Raw genomic sequence first — 17,101 nt, 5'->3', positions numbered from 1 at the left:
CATCGGTTCCCAATTGCGCAGATCGATGCTCATGCTGTTGATCACTGGATTGTCTGGTCCAGACTCGATTATTTACAGATCGCCGCCATATAGCTGGAATATTGCTGAGTGCGGCGTAAAACTAAACTCACTCACTCACTTCGGACCATTCCTCAATATATTTATTTTTAGACAAAGGGAGAATACATTTGCGAAAAAAATGCAAAGGTCTATACCCGGCGCTTGGTAGAGACCCGGCGCTTATTTCTTAAAGCACTGCTTTATTTCCGGCGGTTATTAGAGGAAATACGGTATATACGTTAATTTGCCACAAACTTCCTACGTGAAAAATGCACCAACTCCCCAGCCGATGACACAAACCACTGCTTGTCGGGAACGTATCATCTCGTTCTCGGAAGAAAACCCATACACAATACCGAGTTCACTGTAACCCTGCTTGTCGAGCGACTGACGGTACCATTTAATGAATGTTTTGTGAATATGACCTGTCTTTTGTCCGTCCGGTTACGTCTGTCAGCTGTGACAGGTTTATGAGTTGCATTTACACCTACTTCCTTCAGTATACATTTAATTTAACCTTGGCTCGTTCGTGAACCTACCGAAGTTATTGAAGTGTATGTACACAAACTACGTCTTTGAAGTGTGTACCTTGTAACGTTTAAAACTGTCTCAGTTCAGTTGGCCAATTCACGTCCTTAATCCATGGGTTAATGTCACGGTCTGCGGTGGTGCGTCGAAGTACCCCAGATAAAGATATGTCCAATTGCTTCACTCCAAATTATAACACCAGCTATTTGCTTGTATTTATATTTTTTAATTTATTTATTTATTATTTTTTTGAATAGAAGTAAATCACTTTTATAAATATATTCGTTCCGGGGAATTTGTTTTCACATGTTAAAAATGACTTGACTGTATGAGAAAAGTAGTCTTCACGGCGTGTCGGCTAAATGTTGGAGGATCTCCCGGACTTATCCATTTCTAGACATTTACCACTTGATTAATCGGATATGGTACAGACAAACCAAGAGTAATAATATCAGAGCTAATCTGGGATTCGAACCAACATCAGCGGATCACGACAACTAAGAAACAAAACTGTACAGCGATTGCCGACTGGACTATGCGTATCCAGTTATTGATTCATGGGTTATTGAAACCGCTCGTGTCTCTGTTTATAGGTGAGCAGCTTATTGGTGTATTTCCGAAAACAGCGCTGAGCAAACTGCTTTCCATCACAAACCCTACCGTGTGTTCCTGCAACGTTTCCGGTCCTCCTATAAGGCCGATTTTCCTCTAGGCCGAACAAGCGTTTGCACCTTTGCCATGTAATCTTATCAAGTGTTAAACCCCTTGGGATCAAGGCTCTGCTACTAAGTATTGACATGTCACCATTGCTGGTTGTTGTTCATGTTAAAGTAGAAATCGATTGAGCGGATTACAAACAAAGGAGCCATACTTTCTGATTCTGATCAGGAGCAAGTCTACCCCACGCATAGAAGACAGGGGCGAGGCGTAATGCAGGCGGGAAACGTGCTGGTTGTGTTTGGGGGATTATTCTTATAACGTGAAGTATAGTAAAATATATACTGCTAAAAACAGTGAGTGAGTTTAGTTTTACGCCGATTTTTACGTTATACCAACAATACCTTTTCGGGGGAGACCAGAAATGGGCTTCTCACATTGTACTTATGTGGAGAATCGAACACGGGTCTTCGGCGTGACGCGCTAACGCTTTAACCACTAGGCTACCCCACCGCCCCACTGCTCGAGAGAGGTTAAGGACCGTCACGTTGCTGCAGTTTATCTTACATGCAATGACAATTAACTATAGTAATATTTAATAATCAAGGGGCCCTTAACTTCCTTTGAGTAGTATATTACAACACAAGGAGGATTACTGGGTAACTTTATGGTAAATTTGTTCGCTCGTCAAGCGTAAAGGCCGGGTTCGATTGCAAATCGGGAGCGCTGTTAATGCTGAAGATTATTACAGGAAGCAGAAAAAACAGACTTGTTTAACCATGGTTTGTCATCAACCTTTAGCTTTGTTTCACGACGGCAGAAACATGTGAAACCAGATCAGTGTGAATCGACCTAACCAAATCTGTCACAGAGAAGTGAATGTTTCTGTATGTTATTTGTTTGAACTTACATTGTTTTATGACAGTAGAGATTGTTGTTATCATTACCAGTAGCAGCAAATGACTGAAGCTCAGTGTTAGACTGACTGACTGAGTTTGGTTTTACGCCGCTTTTAGCAATATTCCAGCAACATCACGGCGGGGGACACCAGAAATGGGCTTCACACATTGTACCCATGTGGGGATTCGAACCCGGGTCTTCGGCGTGACGAGCCAACGCTTTAACCACTAGGCTACCCCACCGCCCCCTCAGTGTTAGAATAGGTCCTCAGATACATATACATGTACTTGTACGAGCAGACTTGGATGAGAATGTTAGACTTTCTTACTTGGTTAATAATAACCATGTCTGGGGTCACTACTAACATGTACTCGAGTTTTACTAACCTTAGCTGTTTTGATAGCTAGATATAGCCTGGTTATTGCTAAGAGTGGCAATAATGAACAAACAAACAGTTCTAGCCTGTGTTACATTATATACCTGATTGACGTCTTGTTGTCAACCTATTTCTAAAAGAATATTTCCCGGTGTACAATTTGTGAGATGTTTCATATTTAAAAAAAAAAATTCTTCAAAAGTTCATTAAACACATTTCAACAGTGTTGATCCAGTTGTATATTTTTGTCTTCCGTACGAGAACAGATCGCACAAATACATCCAATCAAGAGTGCAGTGAAAGATGAATCACATAATTCTTCCCGAAGTCTGATTGACTCTGGATTGATGCCGAGGAACAACTCTGAGGTAGCCAGGCTTTTTACGACAGTGATTTATTTCATTTAACGACCCTCTAATGCAAATGTGATGGAAAACCAATATAGGCCTGCTATGGAAACATGAGACGTGTATGGGCATTAGATGTTACAGGAAACGTTGTGATTGGCACATAATGGGAACAACGTCCATCACTCAATTATGACTGAAGAAATACACATAGACTGGGTATTTTTATAGGTTCGTGGAATTGATTATCAACAAATAAGCAATAAGGGATTAAGTACAAAACAGTTTATTATACAGTTAACAAAGACAACTGGTATTGATCACCTTTGAAAAAAAGGTATCTGAAGATGAGATATATTGTACTTAGTTGTTTTACACAAAGTACTATGTATTATGCAAACGTTTGACTCTAGATATCAGTAAGAATATATAGAACAAAGCAAGTTTTTATTATGTCTCAAGTTGTATTAATTTATTTTGTATCTCAAGAATATGACCGATTGTGCTTTGTTCCATTCAAAGGGCTATGGTGTAAATCCTAACTATTCCTGAGATAGAAAGCCTTACTCCCCTGATTTCCTTTTGAATTCATACCAGATCAGTCCTTAAATGTATTATTTTACTTGTCAAGGAAATTTAGTAAGTTTTCAAATGGGCATTTCCCGCGTGATAAAAGTGAGATTAAAGATTTGATAATGATAATATTCCCGTAGCTAGTATGTGGTCCTAGTGACTAATACATAGCAAGAGTGGGGATACATTCTTTTGGAAACGAGGTTGAATTCTGTGAGAACAAACTGTTACAGTATGTCAAAATTTGTTTACAGCATATCTGTCCAGAAGGGTAAAAATTAGCTGTCTTTACTACAATCAGCCAAAGTACCGCTTTCTGATACATATTTGTTTTAGTTGGTGGATATACGTTGTCCAAATAAACCAATGGTTAATCTGCCTCCACATCCTCCTCCACTATAGCGCATGTTTCGGCACAGATCGGTGGCTGAAGGAGATCCAGAACAAGGGATACTTTGAATGACCAGGAAGTCCATCACGACCTACCTTTGAGTGGCTAGTGGTCGTGGCGCAGACCAGCTTCAGGGATACCTAGACTTATGGGGGAGTCGAAACGGCCTCGAAAAGTTATATAGATCTGAGCCTTCTACAGTACAGGGAAAGCAGACCCATGAACTGTGTGGTCTGGTCACAGTTCAGAGTTACCTAAACGGTAATAGGGACGTCTGGGGCATTTTCGAGGTTAAGTGGTCTTTACATGGCTCCCCAAGATCGCCAGGGTATATATCACTGGGAGTAACCTGACATAATACCCTTTAGATCTGGTTATAATTTGACCATTGATAAACAGAGTGGTTTATGACTATAAGGGTTTGCCTTGGTTTACAAGAATTGCAGACAACACAAGGAACACTGATGAAGACCATAACATTTTACAACGTTTACAGCATAGCACAAGACAGTCACAAACAAAACACTCATGTTCATTGTACATAACACTCATTTCATTCTCTGGGTAACCTGCGACGAACTGCTCTTATAGTTCTTCTGGGCAGGTGTGGTGCCTCTGGATCTTGAGGAGGACTGGGCACTGCTGTGTCACTGACAGATGCTCGTGGCCTCTTCCTGGGATGATCACCATCACTCATCAGCTCATCATAGTATTTCCTCTTCCTGTCACACAACATTGACTCACTGGGTGTCCTGTGGGGAACATCGGAAGATTGTCTCTCACTCTGAGTTTGCAGAGAAGGATATTGTGTGTTGAACTCAAGAGTGTCATCAACATCAATGATAACCTCTGCTGCTCCAATTGCCCATCCATCGTCACCAAGAGGCCCAACAAGTTCATCTTTCTCATTCCAGTCCCACTGGTTGTAGTCCATGTGCAATGACAAAACACTTGATACAGCAGATAGGTTAGATTCCTGACTGGACACAGCGGACACTGAGTGATCATCATCAAAGTCAGCCCAGTTGTGGGCATTCATATCATGCATATTGACCATGTACTCATCGAAGAAGACATTCACTTCACTTTCTGTACTGTACAGAGAGTGTGTGCTAGAACATCCAGAACAGTTAGGACCAGACTGAGGCTTCAAGTTCTTAAATCTTCCTGCCTCAGGCACATAACCACTGGGTCCTGGCTGTGGTTCAAAGTCTTCCTGTTCCTGTCCATGGTTCACACTCACACTTGAGCTGGACTGGAGGCTGATACTGCTGTCGGATGTAATGACAAGACATAGATCAGAGTCAGAGAAAGACTTCCCAGGGTTATATGAACATTTGAACGCAATTCCTGTGGTGAGAAAGGGAAACTTCTTTCTCCTTATTTCATCCAGTTTTCTTGCAGCAGTAATGTACATGTCAACACTTTCATGAATTCTAAGACCATTGGTGAGGAGAGCAGAGTCAGACACAGATGGCCTCACAGAACAAGGTTTGAGCATCTTGTATTGATTGTAGAAGTCCAGTTCCACAGACTGTCCAATCTGCTTCTCCAGAAACATCTCAACTCTGTGATCCAGGCAAAGATCATGATAGGTCTGCAAACCCTCTGAAGATGACATCATCATCTGAAACATGTAAATATACTGTATCACAAAATGTACAAACTGTTTACTGTAATATAGGGTAGGTTTTACTGCTTCGTACAGATTATTACATGTCTGTAAATCATGTCCTTAGAAATGATGTTTCATTGGTATGAAATAAAACTATCTTCAACAATTGTATTGTTGGGACCAATATATTTTCTTGCACCTTATTTGGGACTAACTCTGACCATGCTGATAAATAGAAATGATATTTCAACACTGAATACAGATAAACATGTCATGGCATGGCATCCAGCTAATTGCACAACGGTTTCCGGGATACTGCTTATTGGCGCTCAGCATCCGGCGTAACAGAAGAGAGCTGTCACTTGCAGCACTGCGATGGCTACAGCTTAGTTGTTTCGAGTAATCGCTAGTCGCAGTAGTCATGGGACCCAGTGGGGATTCTGAAGGAGGTGTGGGGGCGCCATAAACTCACCTGTAGTAAGGACCACTTCTGTCCTCCCGCGAGTCGAACAGTCAAGTCTACAGAACTCTGGCATATAGTTCAGTGACTGTAAAGGAATTACTTATTTATTACAATATGAATATCAGCAAATTCAACACCGTGTTACTTTACTTAGGCTTAGATCTTTATTTGTCTAAGAGTTCAGCCGAAGCTAAAGGAACAGTCCGAAAGACCCACTCTCCGAATAGTCTTGTGTTAGTTGAAATATTTGACCTTGGTCAAACGTGTAAATTGAGGAACAAACCCCAAGGAGCATAACCAACATAAAATCTACCTTGTGTCGATCTTGACTGAACACAGTTGTCAGGGGAGATGACTTCGTCTAATCGCCGAACGCAATCAAATACGACAATGGCTCAGGGTAACCAGATATGGAAATCCAAAATGGCATCATAGCAACGCTATCTGTGTATCGTTAGTAACAGAATGTACCTCCCCGACGGAGAAAGAGTGCGTTACAATAGCGTTAAGATTTATGGGGGCTGTTCAGAGTCTTTACGAACACAGACCATTGCTAAATAAACCGCCTATCACTAGTTCATACTGATAGGTATACCTAAAGTTCGTGTAAATAACAGAATGTACGCGTAGCGATTTTCCGAACGTGAACGTGAAACAAGGGAGATCACTCTCATGAACAAAGGTTAAATGGGGACCAGTAAAACTGATGACGACAGTAAAGAGAAGTACAGGTTTGATGTTAGTGAATAGGCCACAGCTTATACATGCTGAGCACGAGACGCAGGTATACAATTTGTATCCTTTTTTTGTCAAACTTTTTCTCTTGATATTTGGAAATCGGTATGGAATCTTTGAAGGTTTTCGTTGATTATCACCAACTATACTGGTAGATACTGCAACATATGATTGAAGGTTAAAGCAAAACTGTAAAGCGAATATAGCTCTAAGGCAATTCACCGACACTGACACAAACACAATTCAGGCATGCGTATGTCCAACATTGCATACTTAACACGTGACCCACTTTCTTACAATTTAAGCCTTTGGAAGAGTTTTATTACTTATAGAATGTATTCAACTGTACATTTAATAAATGTTACGTCTTTACCAATACGATTTGTCGCTACAAAATGAGGTGTTTTTGTATTTCTCTCCTGACGACTACGATGCCTTTATATCTATCAGCCTGAAATAGAGTTTATGCTGCTCTCTACTTTAAAAAGAGGAGCTGTTTAAGAATACTGATTACTAGTATAGGTCACAGACAATCTTGGAATCTATCGTCGACTTTCTCAAAGCAAGGCGATATTGTGTGGCATACGCGAGCGTGCTACGACAACTCGTCCCTGGGGAGGGAGAATTTAGAGAGGGTGGGATCAAGTTCTTATCTGGCTTTCACCGACCCTAACGTCAAGATTGGTTACTTAGATAGGAGTTAACACAACCGAACAAGGTTAAAATAACACTTAACCGACCCCCCTAAAACATATCTGTTTTCTTCTGATCCTGTGGCTGCCTAGATTCTCAAGATTACAGCCACTTATAACGTAAATCATTGCAACATATATATGGGTTATACGCATATCAACTGCAGTGTAGGTTTATATGTTAATTACTGCAGATTTATGCTTGACATGTTTTAAAAAGTATTTTGAAACAAATACCATATTAACAATGAACACCTCTGGACATATTCAAACCATTTAGGACACTCATGGTGCAATTATGGGTCTAAATGTATGTGTGATTTCATACGTTTTGCTGCACATACATTATATTATGTGTTGCTTATTCTTGCAACAGTGGTACATGTCTTCACTCCAAACATATCGTCTTCAAATCTTAAAAAATATGTTCCTTCAAATATGTCTTTATACAATGACTTGAAATTGTGCCATTTATAACCAATTTTATATTACTTATGTGGCAGGTATTTAATTATGTCCTATTTTAGCCGCTCATAGCAACGCGTTTTCTTGTTCATTTCTCCGCTGTAGTGAAACTATACTTCATACATCTCGTTGAAGCATTGATAACGTAGGGTTAACGGGGTTTAGCCTTCTTGACATGATAAGCAATTTGTATGAATATAAACTGACACAATTATTATTTATTTGTTTATTGCAATACACGAGAGTGTTATTTATAGCCCAATAACACAACCTCGAGTCCAATACTGATTTATCAGCCATGTTTACGGTCTGAGAACAAGCAATAAAAACCAGTAAGGGTTAATGTCGAGGGTCGGCGATAGCGAGTAATCAATAAGTGGATCGATTAATCGGTTATTACCAAAATACAGGTGGGAAAATGACCTGTGAAACCCACTGGTTGTGGCTTTGATAGCAGCCTCTTACAAGGTGTGTTCGGGCGAATTATCTTAGCGTTAGTTTAGTGGTCAGTCCACTGCAACACTGTAATCTTGAGCATAGGTTTCCATGGAAGGTATTATTTAGATAGTTTAATATTTCGGTGGATATGAACAATTAACAGCTCAGAGGAAATTTATTGAGCATAATCATCCCGTATTTTCAAGGTAGAGCAAGGTTATCCGCATATTTAATAGCGTTATATACATGACTTGAATTTTGATGGGAAAAATCATCAAAATGATTGCTTTATACACTTTGAGAACGTGGAAACGGCAACCCTACATTGTGCTGCCTTCAACTTTGCATACCATATTTTCAAAACTTTCTGTCGACAATGATTAAGAAAGAGTAATTGTCTATCACTCTTTAATGTACGTGATGATACGGACCTCAAATCTGATGTTTCCATTAGAGTGATTACAAAGGTGTGGACCCTTGGGTTGACAAAGCAGAAATTTGGAAATTCATGACAAGAGGAATTTCCGGAATGTGTCGCTAGAGGCAAGCTAGGCAAGCAAGAAGGAAGGCTTGATTTCGTATAGCTTTTAACCCGAACTCTCGTCATCAACAAACATGTATGACGACGGTCTGTAATGAATAGAGTCTGGACCACGCAAACCAGTGATTGATATCATGAGCAACAATCTACACAAGGGGACACGATGACATACATCAATCAAGTAAGCGAGCATAATCAACCGATCTCGTTCGCTTCTTACGACCAACTTGTCTTGTCAAAGTCCAATTCTAAAGGTAATTAAATTTAGTATTAACAAACCAAAGGCTTCATGTGAAGAAAAGAACCTGGAAGAAGGTACCATGGACCGCCATCTCTTGTGTGTATTCAACTACAGGCAAATTGTAGCGCACTTAGGTTTGCGCAACAAAGTGATAATGGCCAGTCTTTCCATATGCTTCGCTCGCATATGGAAAGACTGGTCATTTTCTCTTGTTGCGCAACCCTAAGTGGGCTACAATTTGCCTGTGATTCAACTCAACGCCTCATCACGAAAGAAAATATGTTCAAAACTGAAACAGCGTTCTTGACACATAGAAACATTTCGCCCAAACACCACAGTAATTCCATTCCCCAAAGCGTGCGATCAGGCAATGTGGTGTGTTATACCATGTTATTTCTCGAGTGTGCGACACGGGATCCGATACTGTAACACCTTGCGGAATGTGTACCAAACACGATATGCCTTTGTCACTATGTTAATCAATACTATTTTCACTTACGCCAGGCACTGCCTTACTCACTGAAATGAATGGATTAGGGTAAAATATGGACATACGGCTTGGAGAAAAGATGTTATGGTCGCAAGGCTTTTGAGGTCTTGGACAAGGAAGAGAAGAAGAAACGCTTTGTTGAAGAAGGATTCACCTAACTTAATCTGGGAGAACATAATTTCTAGAATTCTTGTTTTGGCTCACATTATCACTTTGGTGTTGTTTCGTTTTGGCAAGTGAAAGGAACGCTTCTGTGAAACCATGTTTGTGACCGTCAGATATGGAGGTAAGTATATAGAGGAACATGTTTTGTAGTTTATCTCAACATATACTGAGGGAAACAAACAAGGGAATACACCTTTTTCCGCAGTGTTTCTCTATTCTCAGATTCGCACCCACAGTGCACTACAAAGCTTGTGAAGAAACTTGGAAAAGAATAAGAAACATTTGTGCTTTCATGCGTTCCATTATTTGTTTCCCTCAGTGTATATATACATTGTTTGTAGGGGTGTCGTTTCTTTAAAGCAGTGGTTATAAGTCTTAAAATGTGATGTCATACACTTCCGCGGATGTCCCTCTTGTGGAGTTAAATCATCCTATAAACTCCACCCAATCCCCAATTTGTATCAAACCTCGGATAAATCGAACTTTTTCATATTTTAATGAGATTTCTACGGATTTGGTGTCTGCCGTACTCAACACATTCTCGAATGCGTATAATAGGAATTCTCAGAACCAAAATGATACGTCCTGATAATACATTTTTGGAAAACAGATTATTTATAGTTTGCTAGTCAAATGTATTTTCCAGGTTTGAAATGGTTCCAGGCAACTTCTGCTCTGAAGATCTAGCTTAATGCACTGGGTGGTCAGTCTGTCTTGGTTCTTAGAGTGACAATCACTGGATTGTCTAATTTGCGAGGGTAGCAAACCTATCGCTTTCGTTAATTTATATTATGCACCCATGAAGTCGTAAGAGGGCGACTAACGGGATCGGGTGATCAGGCTCACTGAGTTGGTTGATACAAGTCATCGTATCTCAATGATTGATGCTCATTCTGTTGATCACTGGATTTTCTGGTCCAGACTGACAGACCGGCTCCAAGCAAGCACTGATGCGGAATCATTAATTCTGAAGGAGGGGAAAACTCCCTGTTTGTGTCAAGTGGATTCATCAACCTAAAAGGATGGCTATATGTTTTCCAATGCATGGACACTATAACTGATCCGTTCATGGTCATTTTACCTGAAAACACAGTAAAATAGTTTAGCACTCATTAAAACACCAAAATGTATCTTCATGTCGTCTTTGTAATGACTGCCTCTTGTGTTGTTTTGATGCGCTGGACTGCTTCAATGCTGTCCGACCTTCGGAGGATTTAAACGGTAAGCTACTTGATAGGCATTCATGGCGGATTACTGACGTACGGTCAAGTGACCATTATATAATCCATGACTTATCCATGAAACCAGATCAACCTGTCTGATCCCCAGGAATACGTCGGTGGCGTGTCAACCATGAACTGTGTGACTGGATTAGACAGTAGGCAGTAGGTCTTAGCAATTACCTAACGCCAATAGTATTGCGTATTACAAGGGCTACTTTTAAACTACTTCGTAACAAACACGTCTCTATTGCATGTGATGTCTGTATGATTGAATGTCCATTGTAGGCTTGTTTACACAGATATTTCACAGGTGGAATACGTGATCGGACCGAAAAATTTATTGCATTGCTGCAGGGTGTTTAGTCTGTCTCACAGTCCCTGAGCCACGTTGTTTTCCCTACTGTCTAGCCCTCGATGCAATGCTAACGCCCTAAATGAAGCAAGTCTGGATTTCCTCAGGTTCTGAATTTCCCATCTCACTGGGGCTCCTTATTTGTTACTGTCAAAAATATATATATTCAGAGACTACGCGTTAGTCTACAGGGCGTTGAGTTATCCCACAGATGAGATCCTTACCTTGTCTCCTTGTCAACCTGCTCACATGGTTAACCTCTTTGGATATGCCGACATGGCTTCTATCTTTTAACTGCTGGATGACTTTCAGTCTGCTTATCGCACCAATCACAGTACCGAGACAGCATTATTGCGGGTACTGAATGAACTGAGGACCAAGGTTGACAAGGGCCATATGGCGTCTCTTACATTATTGGATCTCTCAGCGGCGTTTGACACAGTGGATCATCAACAGCTTCTCCAACGGGTCAAGGATGAGATGAACATTCTTGGTGTTCAAGACTTGGAAGTCAGCATGTTATCAAAGGAGACGAACAATCTTGCTGTGCCAATCTTACATGTGGAGTACCACAGGGATCGGTTCTGGGTCCGTTACTCTTTGTGATATATACGAATCAACTTGGTGGGATCATAAAACGGCATGATCTCGGTCACCAATCATATGCAGATGATACTCAAGTCCTGGATAGTTTTGAAGTTTCACAAGTTGCTGAATCCCTTCAGAAAACAAGTGTATGTGCATCAGAGATAAAATCTTGGATGACATGTAGCAAACTGAAACTTAATGATGGAAAAACTGAGGCTATGTTGGTAGGCTCTAAGCAACAGCTTCAGATGTCAACTGACAAGAACTTAAAACTTGTGATTGGCAACTCTGTTGTAGACTTTTCATCCCGGGTGAAAAACCTTGGTGTCTATTTTGACTCCGAGTTGTCCATGGATTATCAAGTTGACAATTTGTGCAAGACCTGTTTTTATCATCTCTTACAGTGTTTGGTACTCTCGAGGTTGGACTATGCGAACAGTTTGCTTCTAGGCATCAGTAAAGAATCTCTGAGGAGACATCAAAAAGTCCAAAATGTAGCGGCATTTACACGTGCCTCAAAGTACTCTCACATTACGCCGATACTCAAGTCATTACACTGGCTTCCGGTTGAGGCGAGGATAGTGTTTAAAGTACTCTGTATCACATTCAAGAGTCTAAAAGGCTTGTCACCAGAATATCTAAGTGAACTGCTAACCCCCTACAAACCATCCAGTCAACTGCTATCTGAAAGCAGATTCTTTTTGAAAACTCCTTCTTATAGACTGGCCTCTTATGGAAAGCGTTCTTTCAGTGTTTGCGCTCCATCGCTGTGGAATGAACTGCCCCTCGCCTTAAAACTGCCTAATCTTTTGCTGCGTTCAAATCACATCTTAAAACGCATCTCTTTTCACTGCACTATTAACTCTATTCAAACATTATTATTATTTTGTAGCGCTTTGAGCACCCACTTAGTGGTCGGATTTAGCGCTATATAAATTTCCATTAGTATTATTATTATTAACTTCGGATCAGACGATCTGTGCTTCGAATCCCAGTATAGGACTCGGAACTTTCATAGCCACTACACTGGCGCCCGACGTATGACTGAGCACATTACAAAATAAGTGAGTGAGTATTGTTTAAAAGCAATTTTCCATCAATACCATTGTGGGGGACACCAGACATTGGCCTCACAGATTGTACCCATACGGGGAATCGAACTTCGTCTTCGGCGTGACGAGCTACGCTTTACCCACTAAGGCTACCCAATCGCCCTTTTGAGCAACATACGCCTCAGTACCTTACTATGCGGCCCGGGACATGCCTTCTGTAGCAGGGCTTGGAGTCATCCACAGATCTTTACCTAGTCAGCTTGCTAACAGGGTAAACCGTTTTGGACATGTGGACTTCGGATCAGTCATAGTAGATCTGTGGTTCGAATCCCAGTTTGGACTTCATGTCCGCTATATCATTACATTCAACTTGAAAATATCGGAGACTGAAAGGTTCTGAGCCAAATTATTCTATTTATTCTTTGGGAGCTCAATTATAATTATTTATTTCCAACATAAACAGAACTGAGAGTCATTTCTGTTATATATTTTCTTGTTGAATAAGCCAGAATAACTATGTTTATGAAACCGTCTAAAGAAATTCTTCAAATCAGGATCCCCATATCAATTGGAGGAAAACATCATACATATCAGTAAATATTCGATTATTTAACTCTCCACCCTTGAAGATCCGGGTTATAAATGGTCTTCAGCAGCCCATATGGTCACTGCTTGTAGTAAGACATGACTAACGGGATCAGACTCGCTGACTTGGTTGACACATGTCCTCGTATCCCGATTGCGTAGATCGATGCGCTTCCATATACAGCTGGTATACTGCTGAGTGTGGCGTTAAACAACAATCAAACCGACTATATCCTAAATTTTCAGTGAGGATCGAGGTTAAAAACACAATGCAGTTCTGCGAAGCATGTAAAACATGGAGTTAACGGGTGGACGTATTAAACGATGCATCCATAAAATCTGAGAATTTTCCATCCATGTCTGTGTTTTTTTAATAGATGACGAGAGGTGTTTTTTCATGTTTCTGTCTCGCCTCAGTCTAGACTTTACCAGTTCTGTCATTGAATATGTTTCAGATCACCGAAGTCGTATATTTAACGCCAACTGTAGGAACGACATCCTACTTCATCACATCAAATCTTGCTGCGACTGCGGTGAAAGCGGTAAGCCGAAATGTTCACGTGAAAAACTATTTCAGAAACTTTGTTTGTTTGTTGCTGAACAACGTACCATTCCAGCAGTATACTGACTCTCGGTAAATAACCGAGTTTAGACCGGACAAACCTGTGATTGCTATTATGAGCATACGTAGACGAGGTACGATGACATAGAAGATGTTGTTAGTGAATACCTACGAACTCTCAAAATGACACATTCCATTTGTCAACACTCGCCCCTTTCCGTTACCCCCAAGGAGATATTCGTGTCATGAATGATAATGACAGTTTCAAAACAGAACAAGAAACAAACAAAGTAACTGAAATGTTTTGTTCCTCGAACGATTTAGACAGATGGTTGCATTGCAGTACTCGATTGGGGGTATTAAACATTGAACATGTGTCCCGTTACATTTGTTTGCAGATATTATAGACTTGTCTGATGAAAAAGGACGGGTTAAAAACCTACGAAATAATCTGAACGATTATGGAACGGATTACCTGAAGAGAAGAGAATCTCTCATTTTACTCAGGGTTGATCGTGAGTATTGGCCTTTATTTGATTTTACATTTGCAAAATATGTTTGTCCGAATGTTTGATTGGCGGGTTGTTTTTGGGCCGAAAACTTTACGGTATTTCCGTTATATTGCATGCCAGTGGCATGACGGCCAAATATGGTAGGAAAGACAGAAGTTTACATATTTTAATTCACACGCACGCACGCACATTCACACGTGCATGCTACGTAAGTGCAGTAATCTGCTACTCCACGTTTCCATACACTACACTTACTTCTTATGTTGCTATGATTATTTTAAATCGTGAGAGGACACCTTTAAGATCCAGATCACTGGATTGTCTGGTCCAGACTCGATTATTTACAGACCGCCGCCATATACCTGCAATATTGCCTAGTACGGCGTTAAACAACAAACAAACCAACCTTTTAAGGTTCTGAGTCCCGATCCACAAAGCGTTCATAACTTTACGACCTGTCGTAACTCTATACTTTACCATAAGCTTACGAATGATGCTAGTGCAACGAACGTTTCCTGGATAGGGACCCTGGGCCCCGTTCCACAGAGCGATCGTAGCACTAAGATGATCGAAACTCCCATACTTTAACATAGGCTTAAGACTGTCGCAGCACTACGATCACTTTATGGATCGGGACCCTGATCCACAAGTATAAAATAAACGAATCTGGTCTGATCTTCAGTAATACTGATGTTGATTTGTCAACTATTTGTAGACTCGAAGGGAGAAGACAACCAGGAGAGGTTGAAGTTTATACCGTTGCTAGCCGGTCTCAAGGCGAACAGAGAGTTTATAGGTAAATGAGCGAAAGCTGTTTTATGCCGCAGTAGGCAATATCCCAGTTATTTCACAGTCGACTGTAAAATAATCTTAGCGCGGCAAAGCATTTTGTTAGAAGCAATTCTATCCATTCCGTCAGTATTCTACAACACGGTGGGTCACACATTATGTCACCCGATCTTCATCGGCCTAGTGGTTGGAGCGTTTGCTCGTGACGCGGAAACCAATTGCTGGTGTCAACCGCCGTGATACTACTCGAATAATTGCTGAAAGCGGCGTATTACTAACCTCACTCACATGGGTAGTGGAGGAGGACATTGGCACTGCAGGTGTTGAGTGTTGCGATTGAGTATCGGCTGAGGGAATGTGGGGTTAAGCAATATTCCCAAATTATCACGGCAGGGGATAACAGAAAGGGGATTCACGAATAATATCTCTCTGGGGAACCGAACACGGGATTTTTGGCGTGACGAGCGAACGCTTTAGTTCCATTGTTCTCGAAGCTGAAATGACAAAACTTGGGCCGTGGTGTCGGATCAGATAAAACGACCCTCTAAGCTTCTTTGTAAGGCTTTACAAGAAAGATTGCATTTTGAACAATATGAACTGGTCTATACTTGTTAATGATACTTTTTGAACGAACAATTTTGATATTTTCAGAAGCACTTAATCCGATCCAGGAGGAGACGCCTTCAAGCGGTTCCTCGAACACACAGCCAAACAAGACCAGACGAAGATCTTCTATCGTTGACTTCAACTTAGAAGATCTGAAAAACGGGAAGACGAAAGCTAAATCTAATGGTTCCAGCGCGTCAAGGAAGTCAATGTCACGACGCTCAACCTCCCGGACATTGATCAAAACCAAGTAGCGCTGTACCAAACGGGGAGCTAGTTTCTACCTGGGACACGGTGTACTATTGGTCAGATGGACATGTTGAACGTACCCGACGTTCACTCGGTCATGACGTTAGAATTTGTGGGAAGAGATGTACGATTTTATACCATGTATGTTTGAATTCGGCAGGATATTCCGACGTTTCGACGATCATAGAATGATTGAGTGATAAATATTGAATTAATGAGATAAAAACATTTGATCCATTTGTGACCATCGCCCATACATGTGATTTGGTAGCGAGAGTTCAAGGTGGTCAGACCCTACATCTTTGGCAAGTGTTGTGTTAATCATGTCTGAGCGAGTGAGTGAGTATGGTTTTATGCCGCTTTTAGCAATATTCCAGCAATATCGCGGCTGGGGACACCAAAATTTGGCTTCACACACTGTGCCCCTGTGGGAAATCGAACCCGAGTCTACGGCGTGACGGGCGAACGCTTTAACCACTAGGCTACCCCACCGTCCCAAATCATGAATGAAACAGTTATCCTATACACTCCACAAGCCATAGGCGTCCAGAAACAAAGGACTAGGGGTTCGATTCCCGGTGTATCCACTTAAATTATGTTTCTAGGTAATTGATAACCTTACCGTGTTCATGGGTCTCACAAACGTGCTCAGGGTCGATGACTTTGAAAACTTCGGGTTTCCTAACACTTCAAACTGACACCCCGTGACAAGAATAGCACCCCTGAAGATCCGGGTTAGAATTGATCTTCAGTAACCCATGCGTGTCGTAAGAGGCGACTAACGTGATCGGGTGGTTACGCTCGCTGACTTGGTTGACACATGCAATCGTATCCCAATTGCGTAGATCGATGCTCATGCTGTTGATCACTGGATTGTGTAATTCTGACTCGACCATTTACAGACCG

At 41.1% G+C, this 17,101-nt stretch overlaps 2 protein-coding genes across 2 annotated transcripts; one reads left to right on the top strand and one right to left on the bottom strand.

The window, feature by feature from the left end:
* Positions 1–3,138: 3,138 nt before the first annotated feature.
* On the bottom strand, positions 3,139–6,519 carry LOC124255336. Its single transcript, XM_046689232.1, has 3 exons — positions 6,224–6,519; positions 5,920–5,995; positions 3,139–5,459 (listed from the first exon to the last, which is right to left on the bottom strand). The coding sequence occupies exon 3, from the start codon at positions 5,457–5,459 to the stop codon at positions 4,386–4,388; it is 1,074 nt and encodes a 357-aa protein (XP_046545188.1). The 5' UTR covers positions 5,920–5,995; positions 6,224–6,519; the 3' UTR covers positions 3,139–4,385.
* Positions 6,520–9,379: 2,860 nt separating this feature from the next.
* Positions 9,380–16,649, top strand: LOC124255395 (uncharacterized protein CXorf65-like). The gene is made up of 5 exons (XM_046689304.1): positions 9,380–9,798; positions 13,933–14,019; positions 14,438–14,554; positions 15,267–15,347; positions 15,992–16,649. Exons 1-5 carry the CDS (start codon positions 9,774–9,776, stop codon positions 16,198–16,200), a joined length of 519 nt encoding a protein of 172 aa, XP_046545260.1. The 5' UTR covers positions 9,380–9,773; the 3' UTR covers positions 16,201–16,649.
* The last annotated feature ends 452 nt before the right edge of the window (positions 16,650–17,101 follow it).

The sequence above is a fragment of the Haliotis rubra genome, unplaced genomic scaffold, assembly GCF_003918875.1.
Source record: "Haliotis rubra isolate DU_JTF1 unplaced genomic scaffold, ASM391887v1 Scf6, whole genome shotgun sequence".
Taxonomy (NCBI): domain Eukaryota; kingdom Metazoa; phylum Mollusca; class Gastropoda; order Lepetellida; family Haliotidae; genus Haliotis; species Haliotis rubra.
Note: the sequence above shows the minus strand (reverse complement) of the source record. Positions and strands in the feature narration are given on the sequence as shown.